The following is a 17069-nucleotide window of genomic DNA, read 5'->3' on the forward strand; positions in this document are numbered from 1 at the left end:
TCGCTCGCCGGCGGGGTCGAGGGCGACGGCGAGGAGGTCGGCGGCAGCTGCCTGGTCGAGGGACGCTGCGATTCGGCGCTCGAGCTCGCGGCGGGAGGCGGTGGACACGGCGAGGGCGACCGCGGCGCGGAGGAGGAGGCAGAGGAAGCCGACGGGGAGCGGGGCGTCGCGGTCGGGGGGGAGGAGGGAGACGATGGATTCGAGGAGGGCGCGCCGGCGAGAGTGGTCGCCGGCGACGGCGGTGGCGGCGGAGCCGGCGCGGCCGGGGAGGAGGTCGGGGAGGGAGAGCTCGGAGTAGGCGGCGACGGCGGTGGCGAGGGATTGCGGGGAGGCGCCGCGGGAGCGCATGGCGGAGAGGACCTTCTGGAAGGAGGCGGGGCCGAGGGCGGCGAGCTCGGCCGCCCACCACTCCGGCGGCGACCGCGTCGGAAAGTTGGATTCATTGCAGGCCTGAATAAAAAAGAAAAAAGGCGAGTTTTAGAAACTGCTTGTGTCTTTAGTAAGCCTCAACTTCTTGTTTTCAGCTGTAATCATCTTCAGCAAAATTCTCGATTTTGAAATCTTCCTCGCAATTAATTCAGAGTTCCTTCTAACAGTAGATCACTTGCAATACTTTTTCAAACAGTATTATATCATCCAGCAAAACTAAACAACTACTAATACTATAGTACTATGCTCTCATCGAATGCACGTTTATATATACTAGTGAAATACCCGCGCGATACTGCGGATCTAAAATATTTTTATAATAAATTTTATTTTTTTAATATTTTTATATAGTTTTATAAGTCTAATTATTAATTAAATAAAAATTATATANAAGAGAAAGAAAGGGGGAAAATGCTTTTGGAGGGATATATTTGTGAGGGCAAAATGGTCATTTCACATTAAAACTGTTAAAAAATAAACAGTTCTCTAACATATGTTAATCAGAGGGACATATCTGCATAAATTAGGACTTTTGCAGGGACAGCTTATGGAGTTTCCGTTTTGCAGGAATATTTTCGCAATTCACTATGTTTGCAGGGACGTGTATGCAAATAACCCTATTTTTTATACTTTCGTTCCCATTCCTTTTGATTCAATAGTGTAAGATATTAGACGTGATGGAAATATGATTTTCTCTGATACTAATTATGAGAATCGGTATTTACCGATTATATAATCTAAAATTTAAAATGGAACAAAATAAGATGAAGAAGAAATATTGAAGAAGCCCTTAAACCTCAAATCAATGAAATCCCGTATTCTTAAAAAGCCATACCAAGCAACAAACTCTTTTAAAACTTGAACAAATAACAATTCCACATAGAGAGATATATTTATATACACACAAATTAGCCAAACAAATCAAAGCAGGACCAAATATTTTGCACTTTTGTCCCTCCAAAATCACGATATCGAGAACCTCCTCCTCCGGGGCTTGGTCACGTCTACCCCTCCCGCCGCCGCGTCGTCGTGGAGCATCGACGTGTCCTTGGCCCCGCCGTGCCTGAACGGGTTCAGCTTCCCGAGCTTGCGGGACACGGAGGCGAAGAACGTCGTCGGCTTCTTGGGCGGGCCTGGTGTTGCCGAAGACGACTTCGACGCAGCCAGCGCGGGCGCGTTGGTGCGCTCGAGCTCGGACACGTAGAGGCGCATGCGCGCAAGCTCGGACCGGAGCGCCTCGTTCTCGCGCGTGAGGGACGCATCGCCGTGCTGCTTCGGCACCGCTGCCGCTTGCGGCTGGGAGGCGGAGCTGCTGCGGAGCTTGAGCTGGTCGTAGTAGAGCGCGTGGAGGACGATCTGGAGGGGCAGCCGCTTGTTCTGCGCCGCGTGCAGCCGCGCCTCGTACGACAGCCGCAGCGGGTCCATCACACTGCACACCTTCTCCCTCTCAATCTCGTCCAGATCAGAGTGCGCCTGAACATGTATACAGTATAGTTTAATATCTGAATTATAATGTATCGCTGATGTGATAGTAATATAATAAATCTTTATTATTATTATTATTATTATTATTATTATTATTATTATTATGTTATTCATTTAGAAGAACCTTGAGATAGATGTCGACGGCGCGGTAGAGATCGTCATCGAAGTGGCGGGAGGACTTGGGGAGGGCGCCGGCGATGCCGGCGAACTTGGAGACGGAGAGGTCCACGTCGGTGGCGATCTCACTGACGAAGGCGTCGACGGTGCGCGCCACCTTCTGCATGGCGGCAGAGCAGAGGGCGGCGCCGCCGCCGTACAGCAGGCCGCCGGCGCCGGCGCCGGCCGCGGCCTCGTGCTCAAACGAATCCGCGATGATCCGGCTTTATGCTGTGCGAGTACGGCGATTCGCCCTCGCCGGCGCTGGTCGAGGCGACGGCGAGGAGTCGGCTCGCAGCTGCCTGTCGAGGGACTTCGCTGCGATTCGGCGCTCAGCTCGTGGCGGGAGGCGGTGACACGGCGAGGGCGATCGCGGGCGGAGGAGGAGGCAGAGGAAGCCGACGGGGGAGCGGGGCGTCGCGGCGGTCCGGGGGGAGGAGGGAGCACGGATGGATTCGAGGAGGCCACCGGCGAGAGTGTGTCGCCGTGCGCCGCCCGGCGACGGCGGTGGCGCGGCCGCCGGCGCCGGCCCGGGAGGAGGTCTGGGGAGGGAAGAGCTCGTTAAGTAGGCGGCGACGCGTGGAGGGATTGCGGGCAGGCGCCCGCGGTGCGAGAGCGCATGGCGGAGAGCGACCTTCTGGAAGGGAGCGTGGCGAGGCGGCGAGCTCGGCCGCCCACCACTCGCGAGCGACGCGTCCGGAAAGTTGGATTCATTGCAGGCCTGAATAAAAAACGAAAAAAGCGCGAGTTTTAGAAACTGCTTGTGTCTTTAGTAAGCCTCAACTTCTTGTTTTCAGCATGTAATCAGTCTTCAGCAAAATACCGTTTGAAAATCTCCTCGCAATTAATTCAGAGTTCCTTCTAACAGTAGCATCACCTTGCGATACTTTTTCAAACATATTATAATCATCCAGCAAAAAAAACAACTACGTAAACTATAGACTATTCTCCATCGAATGCACGTTTATATACTACTAGTGACAATACGCGCGCGGGAGGTACTGCCGGATCTAAAATATTTTTATTAAATTTTATTTTTTTAATATTTTTATATATTTTATAAGTCTAATTATTAAATAAATAAAAATTATATGGAAAAATAATTTAATGTTAAATCTTAAAAAATTGATATTATTGCCCAAATAAATTGTATACATCACTTATATTTTATAAGATTTATATGAGAAGATTTGAGATAAATCTATCAAAATAATTTTTAAAAAATCAATAGATAGAAGGGAAGTAAATTATGTAGAATAAATTGTTAATAAAAATTAATGGTAGTATATGCTATATAATATACATATACACTAGTATTCTTAACAATTTTTCACTTAAACATTTAAATTCATGTATTTTTACTACTAAACCGATATTTTAAGTGATTTAAATTAATCTAATCATTGTTAAATTGTATTATACGATTTGATTATGCATATTATTAATAAAATTAATTAATTCATTAGAGTCTTAGAGATTTAAAATTTTGCAGTTTGAAGAATTTAAATTATATATTTTTTTATACAACAATATTTACAATGATTTAAAATTAAGATCTCAATATGTTAAATGTTTATTATCCCCATTGTTATTACCCTTTTCCATAGCTGTTATAGCAGATTTAAAAATTTTTAGCTTGTCAAGAAATTAATTATATTATTTTTTAGTAAACGATCATTTTACATGATTTAAATGAAATCTATATGTTAAATTTGATTCATCCGATTTATGTACCGTATGTATTATATAAATTGAATCTTTCATAATTTTTATAGAGTTTAGAGATTGTAAATTCTTAATTTTGATGAGTAACAAAATTAGAAATAATGATTAGTAAGTTAAATTTAAGATTAGGAATTAAAAATAAAATTCTAGAAATTGTGAAAACTTTTAAAAATTTAATAAATATCAAAAGTTTTAAATTTTGAATCAAAATATAAAATTTTATATATAATTACTATATATATATATATATATATACATATATATATTATTCACTGTTTTAGAGACTTCGGTGGATTATAACCACCTTGGCGTGGATAGTCCCTCTTAAATTTCTCAACAATTCTCCGGAAAAAAAAAAAAAAACTAATAACGACTCAAAGTTCACAAAGAGGCCGAGCTTAATCAAGCTAACCTTCAAGGCGATCACGTCCACACACCGCTGCAGAATTCTGAGCTCCTCCGCCCACGGCAGCAGCCCCTCCTCGCAGCTCCGGAGCACCGCCACCGCCCCGGGCAGCGTCTTCAGCGCCGCCTGCGACAGGAACTCCTCCGCCCTTCGCGCGAGACTGCTGCTTCCGCCGCCGGGGTCCGCCTCCTCGGTCATCTCCAGGTACTCCGCCGCGCACCGCAGGGCCGCCACGTTGTGCACCGTGATCTCGAAGTTGACGCCGTAGCAGAATTTTGCGGCCTTCTCGAACGCCTCCGCCCCGCCTGGCAGGCCGGAGAGATCGACACGCACCACCTCCGACGGATTCGCCTCCAGAATCCGCCGCCGCATGTACCCACTCCTCGCCACCAACAAGAACTGCATATACATGCTTATTCTAATTAAGTGTGCAGAAAGTTTTTATACACTAAAATCAACTGTAATTCAAAACAAAAGGTATGCTTACTTTGTGGAGAGGGAAGCGAGAATCTCCGATCTCAACGACGACATCGGCGGGGACCTCTTGAGAGAAAACCCTAAAATTCGGAAGAAATTAATGGGCTGTGTCCTAATTAACGAAAAATGCAAGGGCCTATGTAGAATTTTGATGAGTTTTTTTTATATTATTATTATTGCTGGGAAATTAAAAAAGAGAGTGATAGGTATTCACGAACCATTGGCCGGTTCTCTCCATGGCAGTGGAGAAGTGGGAGTTTGGAGAAGCTACGGCCATGGAAAAGGGAGAAGAAGCAGCTTCTGCTCCTGCAGTTCTGCTTCTGCTTCTGCTTCTGCTTCTGCTTTTGCTTTGATCAGTAGAAAGATGATGAGAAGTGCTTTTTGTGGGGGATATATAGACGGAGAGAGAGATTCGTGTTGTGTTGTGCTTTGTTTTAAATCTAGCTGGAAATTTTTGGTCAATTGGGACTTGAACTGCGTCGCTTCTAAGCCGAGCCTCGTGTCTCACTCACCGGAGGATGTGGTTGGATTGACTGCGCCACAGTTCAGCTCGGCTCGGCTTCGGCTTAGCTCGGCTTGTACTTACGAATAGTCCGACTGTCATAAAATTCACGTGGATAAGATTGAATGACTTATTTGTCAAATCATCCTTGCCAACAAAAACTTTTTAATTTTACGTATGCATGCGATTTAAGATGCATGGTATTTTCCATATTTGAGGGTGTATTTGTTGCTTTATCTTTATTTTTATTTATATTTTGATTTTTGAGTAATAAATAAAATTTTCAGTAACATTTTATTATGGAAAAAAATTAATAAGTTGGTATGCCTTACTCAAAACCCTAACCAAAAAGACCGATAATTTATCTTATTTTTTAAAAAAGCGGGAACTGAATTTCTCTATTTTTAGCTGGTATACAGGAGACTGAGCTCTAGTCTCGTGACCGACAATATGAAATACCAACTATTTGCGCAAGCCACTTGCTGATCTCAGCTAAAAAGCCAAAAAACTTAGCAGCTTCGGAAGCATTTAGATTGACGAGTCTCTAAATGCAACATAACTCAAATGTAGTGTTGTTGAAGTTTTTCTGAAATGTAATTATTTTTCGTTATTTGTTTTGATGTAATTCATGCATTCTGAAAATTAAATTTAAATACTTTTATTCGTTTTTTGGTATAACTTAATACTAGTGTAACTAGAGTTACTGGTGTTTGTTTTGATGTAAGTAAATAAATTCTATTACCTTCTAAATATAGTAATAAATTTAGCCCCACAAAATTCAACATATTAAATAATTAAAATTTTCATTATTATTTAAAGATAATCCTAATCCATTGTAAAGGAGATAATTCTATTGGAGAAGGTTGAGCGCGGTGGAACTTGACTTCGACATTTTAGAATAATAGATAAAGTGGAGATGTAACATAACTTGAGTTATATTATTTTTTAGAAAAACTTCAAATACCACTCCTGTAGTTTCGCACTTTCTCATTTTCGTACTCTGTGATTTTATTTATCTCTTTTGGTTATCCCCTCTACTAATTTTTGTCGTTAAATCAGTAATAACGTTAAAACTAAAAGGTAGTAAAGTGAATATGCGATAAACTATAAATAGGATATTTGAAATTTTTTATATATGATTTAACGAAAAATTTACGGACAAATTGACGAAAAAAAAAAATCACATAATACTAAATTAATATACTTTAAATCACAGAATATTAAAGTAAAAAAAGTGCGAAATCGAATACTTTCGGGAGAAGCGCAACGGCTGGCAGCGGTTTCGGCTCAGAAATGGGACAAAGACGGCAGCGTCGGGGTCGGTGTCGGCCACCAGGCGCGGGAACGAGTGGAGGAGAAGCCCTCCGACCCCGCACCTCCCGAGGGCGAGCGCGCGGCGCCCGACGGGCCACGTCACCACACAGGGCCGCGGGGGGACAGAGGATAACGTGGCGGGCCCCACGGGAATCCGTGCCGGGAACGCACAGCCAAGGATCGAAGTACACGTGGGCCCCGGCCCCACCGTGGGGCCCACGCGGGCTTTGCCCCGGTGCGGTGAGAGGAAAAGATACGGTTCAATAGAATAGAACATACGACACCTACCGTATTTTTTTTTTTTTAAGAAAAATTTTAAATACCATCCATGTAAATTTTTTATTTTAGTACTTTATGATTTAAAGTGTATCAATTTAGTACTCCGTAATTTTATTTTATTTTTTTATTATCTTCTCTATTAATTTTTTTTGTTAAATCAGTGACAAAGTTAAAATTAAAATGTACTAAAGTGAATATTCGATAAATCTAGGTGGATATATGAAGTTTTTTGTATATAACTTAACGAAATGTTAACGGAGGAGCTGACGAAAGAAGAAAAATAAAACTATGGAGTACTAAATTGATACACCTTAAAGCACAGGGCACTAAAATGAGAATGTGCAAAATCACAGGAGTGGTGTTTGAAATTTACTCTTTTTTTAAAGAAAAATATTGTGTCACGATCACAATTTAATTTGGTAAATATGAATATATAACTGAGTTAAATTATCATTTACTTTGAATTAATTATTTAATTATTTAAAATTTTAATTTTCTATCTAACTTTTAATTTATTTGATTTGAATTATTCAATGATACTCTGACTTTAAAATTTAAGCTAATTAATACTTTTATAGTTTTATAGTTGTGAGAACCGTACAAAGTATACTAATTAAATCTGTTAAAAATAAATAATAAATTTATACTTTGAAGTCAAAAAGGTATCTACATATTCAAATCAAATAAATTGAATGGCTGAGTAGTAAAATTAAAATTTTGAAAAATTCGATAGTCAATTCAAAACAATCTATGATCCTTTTATTTATTGCTCGATTGGAGTAGGTGATGCTAGTGACTTGTGCAAAATAGGAAATGCTTTAGATCACTCAAAAGAGTATTCTACTCTTTTGGTACTTCGTATTACATGTATAAATCAATCAATAGAATCTTCAAAAAACTTGATTGATCAGTACTTCTCCTACCAAAATTGGTGCTTTATTAATACGAGTCCAGTTATTATACTCTTGTAAGTGTACATCCTTTTGTACTCATAAATTTTCGGTCGTTAGATCTACCTCTTTGATTATTTCTATCCGTTAGATTATAGTATTTAACCAGCCACCCACTCAACTCTAGGAAAGTACTATCATCCTAATCGCACATCCTTTCATCCAACGGCAGAAAACTTAATTATGAGTACAAATGAGTTAATACTCATAAGAGTATATATAGTAGCCCTAGCCTTATTAATACATATTTTTTTTCGAATTTGGGACCTCAGATGCCAACCATCAAACTCTTAACCAACTACGCTAGATACAATCGATCGCCATATATTATTTTAAGTACTACTACTATGGCTTTTCTATAATACTATTCTTTTAAGCTTTTGATGAATCGAGAAATACGATATGAAAAAAAAAAATAGTTGATTTAAGTAAAGAAAATCTAAGACGTTATATATGAATTTACCGATATAACAACGGTTCTAAAAAGAATCATTTTATGAATTATAAACTGTATAAGAACCATGAATTATAAACTGTTTCAGGAATATTGGAAAATTTTGGCTATGGACAATTAAGAGACAATGTAGATCTAATGCCAAATTTGATGTTGACAGGCCTATTGAGTCCAAATTTTAAGTACAAAACTACGCATTCTTATACTTCTATATGTCTTTTTCCTTTTCCCTTTTTAATCTTACTTGGTGATGACATAAGGATCTTTCCACAGCCACAACAACACAATAATGTAATTGTAGCGAGAATAATTTCAAAAAAACTGTTTTGTATGANTAGATATTTCAAATATTCTAGATCAACTTCAACGGCTCCGATCATCGATTCGAAATCTCTATCATCAAGAACAATTTGATAGGACAAGTGCTACCATCCTATTAATAAGATAGTAGCCCTAGCCCATATATATATATATATATATAGTCCGGCTGGGATACTATCGATAGTACCAAGCACTTGGTGCTACCGTGTTTTGTGCCGTTAGATTTAATCCTTTCATTATTTTCACCCGTTAGATTATACTTTTAAACCAACAACTTACTCAAATTTAAGAGGATCCACATCACATTATCCTAACTATACATTTTTTCATCCAAGGGCTGAAAACCTAATAACACTAACAGCTTTGTGCTATTAGGTTTTCGACCCTTGGATTGAGAAATATGCGGTTAGGATGATGTGGGCTCTCTAGGATTGAGTAGGTGGTTGGTTGAATAGTATAATCTAATGGGTAAAAATAATTAAAGGGGTTAATCTAACGGCAGAAAACTTAATAGCACCAAGTATTTGATGCTATCGATAGCATAGCAGCCAAACTTTATATATATATATATATATATATAAACTATTCTGGCAATTAATTTATAGCAAAAAAAAACTTTTTAAAAAAATCATATTGAATGAGATAAAAGTAATATCTCTATCAACTGCACAAGTAATTAGTATTCGGATACTATTGTCAACACAAGTGTGTGTATATATATATGCCGACCGTTCCTAGCGCAAGTGGCAAAGAACTTTTTTTTGAGAGAAGGTAGCATGCTGCCGCTTTATTCATAAAGAGATTGAACTTAGCAAATGCGGGAAGCAACTAGGCTTCCACAGGACCGAAACCGAAAACCGAAAAAAAAAAAAAAAAAACTAGATGCAATAGGAGTCCCACGATTCGCAAAGAGATCGTAAATCCAACAACACCTCTCTCAGCGTGAGCTTCTTGTTTTCAAAAATTCTCCTGTTACGTTCTAGCCAAATCACCCACCAGGTAGCAACTAAGATTCCGGCCTCCCTCCTAGCCATCGCCCCGCATTTACCGTTGCAGTCCTTCCACAAGTCACGTACAGATTCACACGTCCGTAGGCGGCTTTTGCTTGGTAAAAGGCTACCTAGTAGCTCACGAGACACATAGGAGTTCAAAAACAGATGGTCAATAGTCTCCGGTTCATCCAAACATAGGACGCACTTGACCTCGCCAAACCAACCCCTTTTTAGGAGATTGTTTTTAGTAAGTACCTTCCGCCTCAGCACAAGCCAGCCAAATATTTTAACTTTGAGGGGAGTTTTGGTTTTCCAGAGCCTTGATAGTTGGTACCTGAGGTCCTAACTTCGAATTCAAGTTGAGTCACATTTCTAGCTAAGTTTATTCCTAAATGAAATAAACGAAACAGGTAGCATATACTACTTATCTCTCTAAAAAAAAAAAGTGTTTAATTCTATTTTGGTAATCAACTAAATAACCTTTTATTGTCTGTAATACTATGTGAAACAACCGTTGTACTCTAAAAGTTTAAGCTTTTAGAGAACGGAGTTCAAACATTTTTATATTTAACACTCCCCCTCACGTCTGGGCTCGAAACATTTTAATCGGCCCATGACGTGGGCTTGAATTAAATGGGAGGGAATTAATATGCTAGGAGCCTGGCGTGACTCGAACTCAGGACCTCCTGCTCTGATACCATGAAGAAAATATTACAAGGCTCAATGATTTTATTAATATTGTTTTGTACATCTTAAATATCCCCATTCAAAGGGCAAGACACAAATACTGTACCTAGGTTGTCAAAAGGATGTAGGTAGTATGGAGAATCAGAGTTAACAGGTTTGGTGCTGTCGATAGGTTTGGTGCTGCCATTTGCTCCCTCACTTGTCGACATGATAAAGATGGCGAAGAACTTGCCACAAAAATTAAACTATCAGTGCTCTGATACCATGTGAAATAACCGTTGTACTCTAAAAGCTTAAGCTTTTAGATAACGGAGTTTAAACATTTTTATATTTAACATACTATTTGAACAGCTCAAGTAATTCTAACTACAATTATCAGAATTGTTCTCTCCCTATTAAGGCCTCCATAGACCAAGATAAATACAATTAGGCCTAAAACAACTGTTCCCTTTTTATATATATATCTTATCCCCATAAAGGTCATCTCTAAAAAATCTCCCATGAAAAGTAAAGGAAGGGAAAACTACAGGGAAACATGTAGACAAAGAAAAGGTAACTAAATCAACCACAAGGAATTAACTAAAAAGGAGAAGAGAGGGAATCTCCATTCATGTGAGACACTATATATGCATGTAGGGAAATACATGAACTTGGGAGAGTTGTATAAAGGCAATGCTATTCAAGATAGTGACTCAAAGACTCAGACTTTAGTAGAAGGAGACAGCAACACTTTTGTCATAACTTTGACTAGTGGATGAGCTTGAAGGGAGCCTTGCAATATTAGAATGGGAGAACAAGCAAAGTGTTAATTGCCACATTTGGTAAAGCTAAGTTGCACCACATGTTCCCATTTGGTGTTTTTCCAAAGCTTGTGTGGTTTGGAAATTTGGAGCCCCCACTCTTGAGAGTGACTCTTGGTGCACCACGCCATCCCGCGTGTTAAGTATAAAAATATTTAAACATCATTTTCTACCAACTTAAGCATTTAGAGTACAATGATTGTTTCTTATTATTCAACATGGTATCAGAGTAGGAAATCCTGAGTACGAGTCACGTCATACTCCTAGTGTTATAAATTAATTTTTTTTTCATTTAATTCAAGTTAACTTTATTGTTCAACTTAAATTTTTAAAATATAGTGACTGTTTCGTTATATCTAACACCATACATCGCAAAGTTTGAGTAATTCATTTACAATATAAGTATAACAAACTCCTTCTATTTAGGATTTGACGTTCTGATCGGTCCTACTAACAAACCCTAAAATCATCAATCAATGAGGAATTCTAAAAGCGACTCTTTTAAGATAGTTTCTTAGACCTAAAACTATTTGCCCGAAATTAATAATAGATGCTAGTTTTATATACCAAAGTATGTTCCTCTTCCTCTATGATGTGTGAGAATATCATATAGTCACACACGTCAGATACTATAAATCAACTTTATCATCATTTTAATTTTAATTCAAAAAAATATAATTACTCAACTATGTTAATTGAAATATAAGATAAGATGAATTACTGAAAGAGCGTAGTGCAGAGATCCACGTGGGACATCAGTTGCAAGGTATAAATTTTCCACACCTAATGAGGACAATACCTAACTTGTAGAAGAAGAGGAGGATATTGATGCCAATCCTCTCAAAGATTTTGATAATGACTTAAAAAGGGAAACAATTACATTATTGCAAGTTGGAACTCTTCATATCTTAGTATCAAAATTATCTGTGGATTTGAGGTGGGTACTTATGGACTTGTGTATTAATACACTTCCATGAGGATAATAATAAAGTGGTACATCCTTTAGATATACCTGGTCTTTCATATTTGTACTTGTTATTAGATAAGTTATTCATTCTTATTTTGAGGAGATTGTAAACAAACTAATAATAAGCGTTTGAATGGAAAGTGTTTCTATGGAATTCTCAAAAAAAAAATTAAAAATTAAAAACACAATTCCTATCCTCTAGAGAAAAAAAATATATAATGACAATTTAAGTTCTTTTCCCTGTATTTACTATATTAAAAGAACAATTGATAAGACAAGAAGTTATTTCTAGATATAACCGTGCTCTCTCAACTTGTGAATAGAATAAAACCTTTTTGTTTCATTAGTTTAGGAAACAAACCTAAGCAGCAAATAACTAGATCATAACTGTACTTCCAAACTAGGGTTCCGAAGAAAACATAATTTTGTAGGGTTTAAAACACCAAAGAGAACCGAGAAAGCAGAATAAAAAATGGGCATACAACAAGAATAATACACTTTCATGACAAGATCATTAGACAAATAAGCATGTGAAGTGATCTTCAGTTCTTTAAAACAAACATCCAAAGTGATACTTTAATGCATAATAATAAAGATAAAGATGCCCCTTGCATTTCTCTGTGCACATAAAAAGCATATAGTACATACCAATTTCCAGCTGCAATTGATAAAAGATCTCTGTGAGCTAGCGCTAATCTACTTAAAACAGCTGAAATGAAAAGCACATATTGGCTTGAAAGAAGCAGCCATAGAGTAGCATATGATGTAAAATACACTTTTCTTACTTTAATTACTCATCCACCTGCACTATCCCCCACCATGTTCAATGGCGAATACAGCTCATCGGCAAACTCTCCAATGATCGATCGTGGTTGACCATTTTGCAAATTCTCCAACTTAGATCGGCTTTTCTCGGATTTGCAATTTTGGACTGGAGTACAGTTTTATGGACCGAAATGTCCTGCCTGCAATCTCAGATACATATAATTCATCAATTATCACCAAGAAGTGCTATATGGGAATGTCAGTCCATGAAGAGAGATTTCAACCCAAAATTGTCAAAAACCGAAGAAAAAGGGATCAAAGTCGCAAAATCAACAATATGATGGATAGGCTTTCTTGCAAAAACCCTGTTCAGAGTTTACTCTGAACACTGAACAAGTAAAAGCACTTCTTGCATCGTTACAGGACCGATCGCTTCTGTCTTCTCCGACTCTTCCCTTCTGTCGGTCCTTGTGACTTCCTCGCACTTTTAGATTGCTTTCTAGCATTTGGGCCGAGCATTGTTATGCGGCCTATACCTTTGGAAATAGATGCAAAAAAGGCTTTCCCGTGCTCGCCCGATCTACCATCCCTCATCCCTTGCTTCATAACTGCTTGTTCCTTCTCTAGTTCACTAAGCCTCACCCTCATTCTTGAGATCTCGAGTTTAAGCTCGCGGTTTTCCCTCCTGAGAGATGCATAATTGTCCCGTGGGGACATTGCTGCGCTCGGGACCCCACTGCTGTTCACAATCCTTTGGGAGAATGAGCTGTCGCCGAAGTTTCCAGAAAGCGAAGTTTTTAAGCGGAGTTGCTCAAAGTAGAGAACGCGGACGACCATTTGGACGGGGAGGCGGTCGTTTTGGGCTGCGTGGTTTGAGGCATCTTGGGAGAGCTTCTGGCAGTCTATGAGGTTGCATAGCTTCTTGCATTCGGACTCTGTGAGAGACGGATGAGCCTGAATCAAGAATCTTTATTTAGGGTCAAATAAAGGAGAATGAAATGAAAACAAATGAAGAGAAAGGTGTTAATCGACATTAAGTTGCAAAGGAAAAAAGAATGCACAAAAAGGCATACAAAAAGATGTTGAAGCATGCAAGAAAGTATTGTAGTTCTAATACTTACCTTCAGGTATATATCAATAGCTCTGTAGAGCCCATCATCGACCACACGAGCATAGTCAGGCAATAGCTCAATAATTGTCATAAATTTCTGCAGCTTCAGATATGGATCTGGTGCTATCTCTGCAAGATACCCATCCATAAGCCTTCCCACTTTCAAGACCGAACTGTGACTTGGAGATTTAGCACCCTGACCATCCGATTCATAACCGCATTGTGAAGACTCTTCGGAGCCTTCCTCTTCAACCCTCTGCAGGAAATTTACCAGGATTCGATGTATGGTATCAACATCAAACACTGAATCGCTGGTCTGCAATGACGGAATCAGAAGGTCATCAAGCGATGCCATTTCTAGTTGAAGGCCGATCCTTTTCTCAAGCTCAATCCTGCAATCAAGGCTTGCATCCACTTCAATTGCCATTCTTAGCATCCCAAACAAAAAGGATAGAGGAAGTTGTGTGAGCTTCTCTTTTGCTAAGAGACCCACGAGAGTTTCGACAATCAACCTCTGATTTTCCCCAATTAGAAGGCCAGAATCCCAAATTTGCCTTCTCTCGACGCTCTTTAGAGAAGTTTGAGCATAATGCATAAGTGATGTAACAATACTATCAGATCTCACTCCCGTTCTCCTCATCACAGCAATTACTCGCTGATATAGGTCGATTTTTAGTACCGAAAGATCTTCCACCCACCAGTCCTGACAATTCATTCGCAATTTCCCGGAACCACCTTCGAATTCTAAGTGAGCCAGACCAGAGACCAACTGCTCCTTGCTTGCATTCACAGCGATTGCATCAATACATCTATCTATAATGCCAATTTCTTCAGCTACAGGAAGCAAGCCCTCACATGAACATAGAACTTCTAGAGACTTTTCGAGGCTTTGCATCACAATCTCATTCAAATAGGTTTCTGTTCGAAGAATAAGGTTTTCCTCTTGGTAGTCTTCGGTCATTTCCAGATATTCGGCGATGCATCGGAGATGGGCTACATTGGTGGTTGTTATTTCAAAATTTGTCCCGTAACAGAATTTGGCGGCAAGTTCAAATGCTGAGGCACCTCCTGGCACATTTATGAGCTCCAATTTTAAGACATTTGGGTCCCTGGAATCCAGCACCATTTTCCGGATTCTTCCGCTCCGAGAAACCAAAGGGAACTTCAGAAAAGCACAAGATCAAACTATGTCATGAAATCCTAGTTTATCTTTCCGTATACGGTACAATAGTATTTTGAGCGAAAAAAGGTATGATAAATGGAGCTTGTACAAAAATGAATAAGTACATAACATTAGATGAAAATGCCAATAACTGTGCTCTCTCATATCCGCACCAGAAGACCCGTAAACACCCTCTCTACTCGTCTTTGTGAGAAAGGGTGATAAGAGAGAGAGGAGAAAGAGAGAGATGCATAGAGATGGGACAATAAAAAATCAGACAACATGATAGTGTACCATATGCGGCAAAGTTATATGTTCTCTTTCGCTGCGTATGGAACCGTATCAGAAGAACCACTAAAAATCCAATATTTTTCATCTCTACATAAACCCCAGAAGATTGCTTTTCTGATAATCTAGGGTTTAGACATTCCATTATCATTCTTCACTGTAAGTTAATGTCAGAACTCTCCTTACAAATGCTATTCTTTTTTTACAATTCATGTATAAAAAAGGTAACCTAACCTACATGATAATGGCGATCGGAACAGAGTACAATCAGAATTTGGTAGCAAAAATTAGAACTAAATCTTTGTTTTAGGGAAAAAGGAGAAAAGAGGATAAACAGAGTACAAGGCTTTCATAATCACACCTTATGCAATAAAAACGATTGCCCATCCACATATATAGTTATATCCCCAGCCACATCTGAGAATATCCTGCACGAAAAAGTTTATTTTTTAAATGTTATGTACATCGATATCTACATTTTTGCTTCCAAAATATTGGAGAGATCATAGCACATAGCACCAATTAACTAGTTACAAAAACCACATTTTCTCTGGTTTCTTTTTCCTTCTTTTTTTCCCCTTCTCGTAACATAATTAGTGCTTCAGCTTTTTCTTAATATCGTTCTACATCCACCAAATTACAACTACAATAATCTTATAATACAAAACGAAAAAAAAACAACTTCTTATGCCTCAAAAATCACTTTTTTGGGGGGGGAAAAAACCAAAATAGTCTAAAAAATCCCAACCTTTTCGCTTCTGATAACGTCCCGAAGAACAAAAACACTCGATAAAATGAGAAATTCGCACATTTTTTTTTAAAAAAAGGGGAAAAAAATCCAACCTAAACAAACTTCAAAACTCTGATTTGTGTACATTGTTAGCGATTTGCTCATCTCAAATGGGAATCAAACAATAGCACCTAAACATAAGCAAATTAAACGAAAAAAAAAAAGAGCAACCTTCTACTAATCGGATTACAAAAGCGAGGAGAGGTCGAGAGCTTCGCCGCGGAGAAGGGGAAAGGGTTCTCGTTCGCTAACCCCATTCTCTCTCTCTCGCTCTCTCTGGAACTCTCACTTTCTCTCTCTAGAGTAGTCTACTACAGTGGGGAGAGGGAGAGGGGAAAAGGACGAAGCATAACGTAAGAGGAAGTGTCAATGTGGGAGTGAGAACTAAAAAGGAAAGGGACGAATCGGTTACGCCCTTGGTTTTGAACATTAATTACGGTCGTGCCACTGGGAATAGCTGGGAGACTCGGGGACAAAGGCTGGTAATAGGTTAGGTTTTCGCGCCTCATAGTGCATGGACCTGGTTCACCACGTCAGCCTTGAACCGCTTTAAGTATTATAGAGGTACAATATCTATATCTATAGAGTAGCTGCTACTAAGCCGCTTACGATAATTAAACTTTTGAATCGACGATCGACTTTATTAAACTTGATCTAACATATTTAAAATATTTAAAAAATAAATTTTGTAATTTTTTAATATTATTTACCTAATGATCGAAACAGTTAAAAATCAACAGCTGAAAATAATAATCTCAAAAAAAGTGGTGATATAGTATTAAAATTTTCGATCAGAGATATTGATCTTACTGTAGATAGTATAAAGAATTTTTTATCAAAATTTCATCTGATTTGAATACTTCTACATCATTAAATTTGAAAGCAGCAGGTATCAATTATTAAAAAATATTAATTTTGAACTTTTTGATCATTAGATAAATGATATCAAAAATTGTAAAATTTATTCTTTAGATATTTCTAATACGTTAGATCAAGTTTAACGGAGTCG

The 17069-nt window shown here is 38.7% G+C and overlaps 2 protein-coding genes across 3 annotated transcripts; both read right to left on the bottom strand.

Annotated features, from left to right (window-relative positions):
* Positions 1206-5122, bottom strand: LOC109719689 (root phototropism protein 2). Its single transcript, XM_020246471.1, has 6 exons — positions 4897-5122; positions 4689-4758; positions 4208-4600; positions 2373-2791; positions 2039-2294; positions 1206-1902 (listed from the first exon to the last, which is right to left on the bottom strand). Exons 1-6 carry the CDS (start codon positions 4953-4955, stop codon positions 1393-1395), a joined length of 1707 nt encoding a protein of 568 aa, XP_020102060.1. The 5' UTR covers positions 4956-5122; the 3' UTR covers positions 1206-1392.
* On the bottom strand, positions 12489-16389 carry LOC109719059 (BTB/POZ domain-containing protein At3g08570-like). Of its 2 annotated transcripts, XM_020245567.1 has the most exons (4): positions 16232-16389; positions 15632-15698; positions 13831-14982; positions 12489-13663 (listed from the first exon to the last, which is right to left on the bottom strand). In XM_020245567.1, the coding sequence occupies exons 1-4, from the start codon at positions 16315-16317 to the stop codon at positions 13127-13129; spliced, it is 1842 nt and encodes a 613-aa protein (XP_020101156.1). In that variant the 5' UTR covers positions 16318-16389; the 3' UTR covers positions 12489-13126. The 2 variants fall into 2 exon arrangements, with proteins under 2 accessions (XP_020101156.1, XP_020101157.1); XM_020245568.1 differs by lacking the exon at positions 15632-15698 and having other exon boundaries at positions 16232-16322.

Source organism: Ananas comosus, linkage group 13 (genome assembly GCF_001540865.1).
Source record: "Ananas comosus cultivar F153 linkage group 13, ASM154086v1, whole genome shotgun sequence".
In the NCBI taxonomy this organism is placed as follows: Eukaryota; Viridiplantae; Streptophyta; class Magnoliopsida; order Poales; family Bromeliaceae; genus Ananas; species Ananas comosus.

Bases quoted from the DNA above. Each gene is read 5' to 3' on its own strand.
- LOC109719689 (XM_020246471.1), bottom strand. From the start codon at position 4,955: ATGGCCGTAGCTTCTCCAAACTCCCACTTCTCCACTGCCATGGAGAGA. The intron at 2,792-4,207 runs GTTAGCTTGATT...TTTTTTATTCAG, and splicing joins TGGACGTGATCGCCTTGAAG to GCCTGCAATGAATCCAACTT. The intron at 2,295-2,372 runs GCAGCTGCGAGC...CACAGCATAAAG, and splicing joins GCAGCGAAGTCCCTCGACAG to CCGGATCATCGCGGATTCGT.
- LOC109719059 (XM_020245567.1), bottom strand. From the start codon at position 16,317: ATGGGGTTAGCGAACGAGAACCCTTTCCCCTTCTCCGCGGCGAAGCTC. The intron at 14,983-15,631 runs GTGTGATTATGA...GCTTTTCTGAAG, and splicing joins AATCGTTTTTATTGCATAAG to TTCCCTTTGGTTTCTCGGAG. The intron at 13,664-13,830 runs GTAAGTATTAGA...TTCTTGATTCAG, and splicing joins CTATTGATATATACCTGAAG to GCTCATCCGTCTCTCACAGA.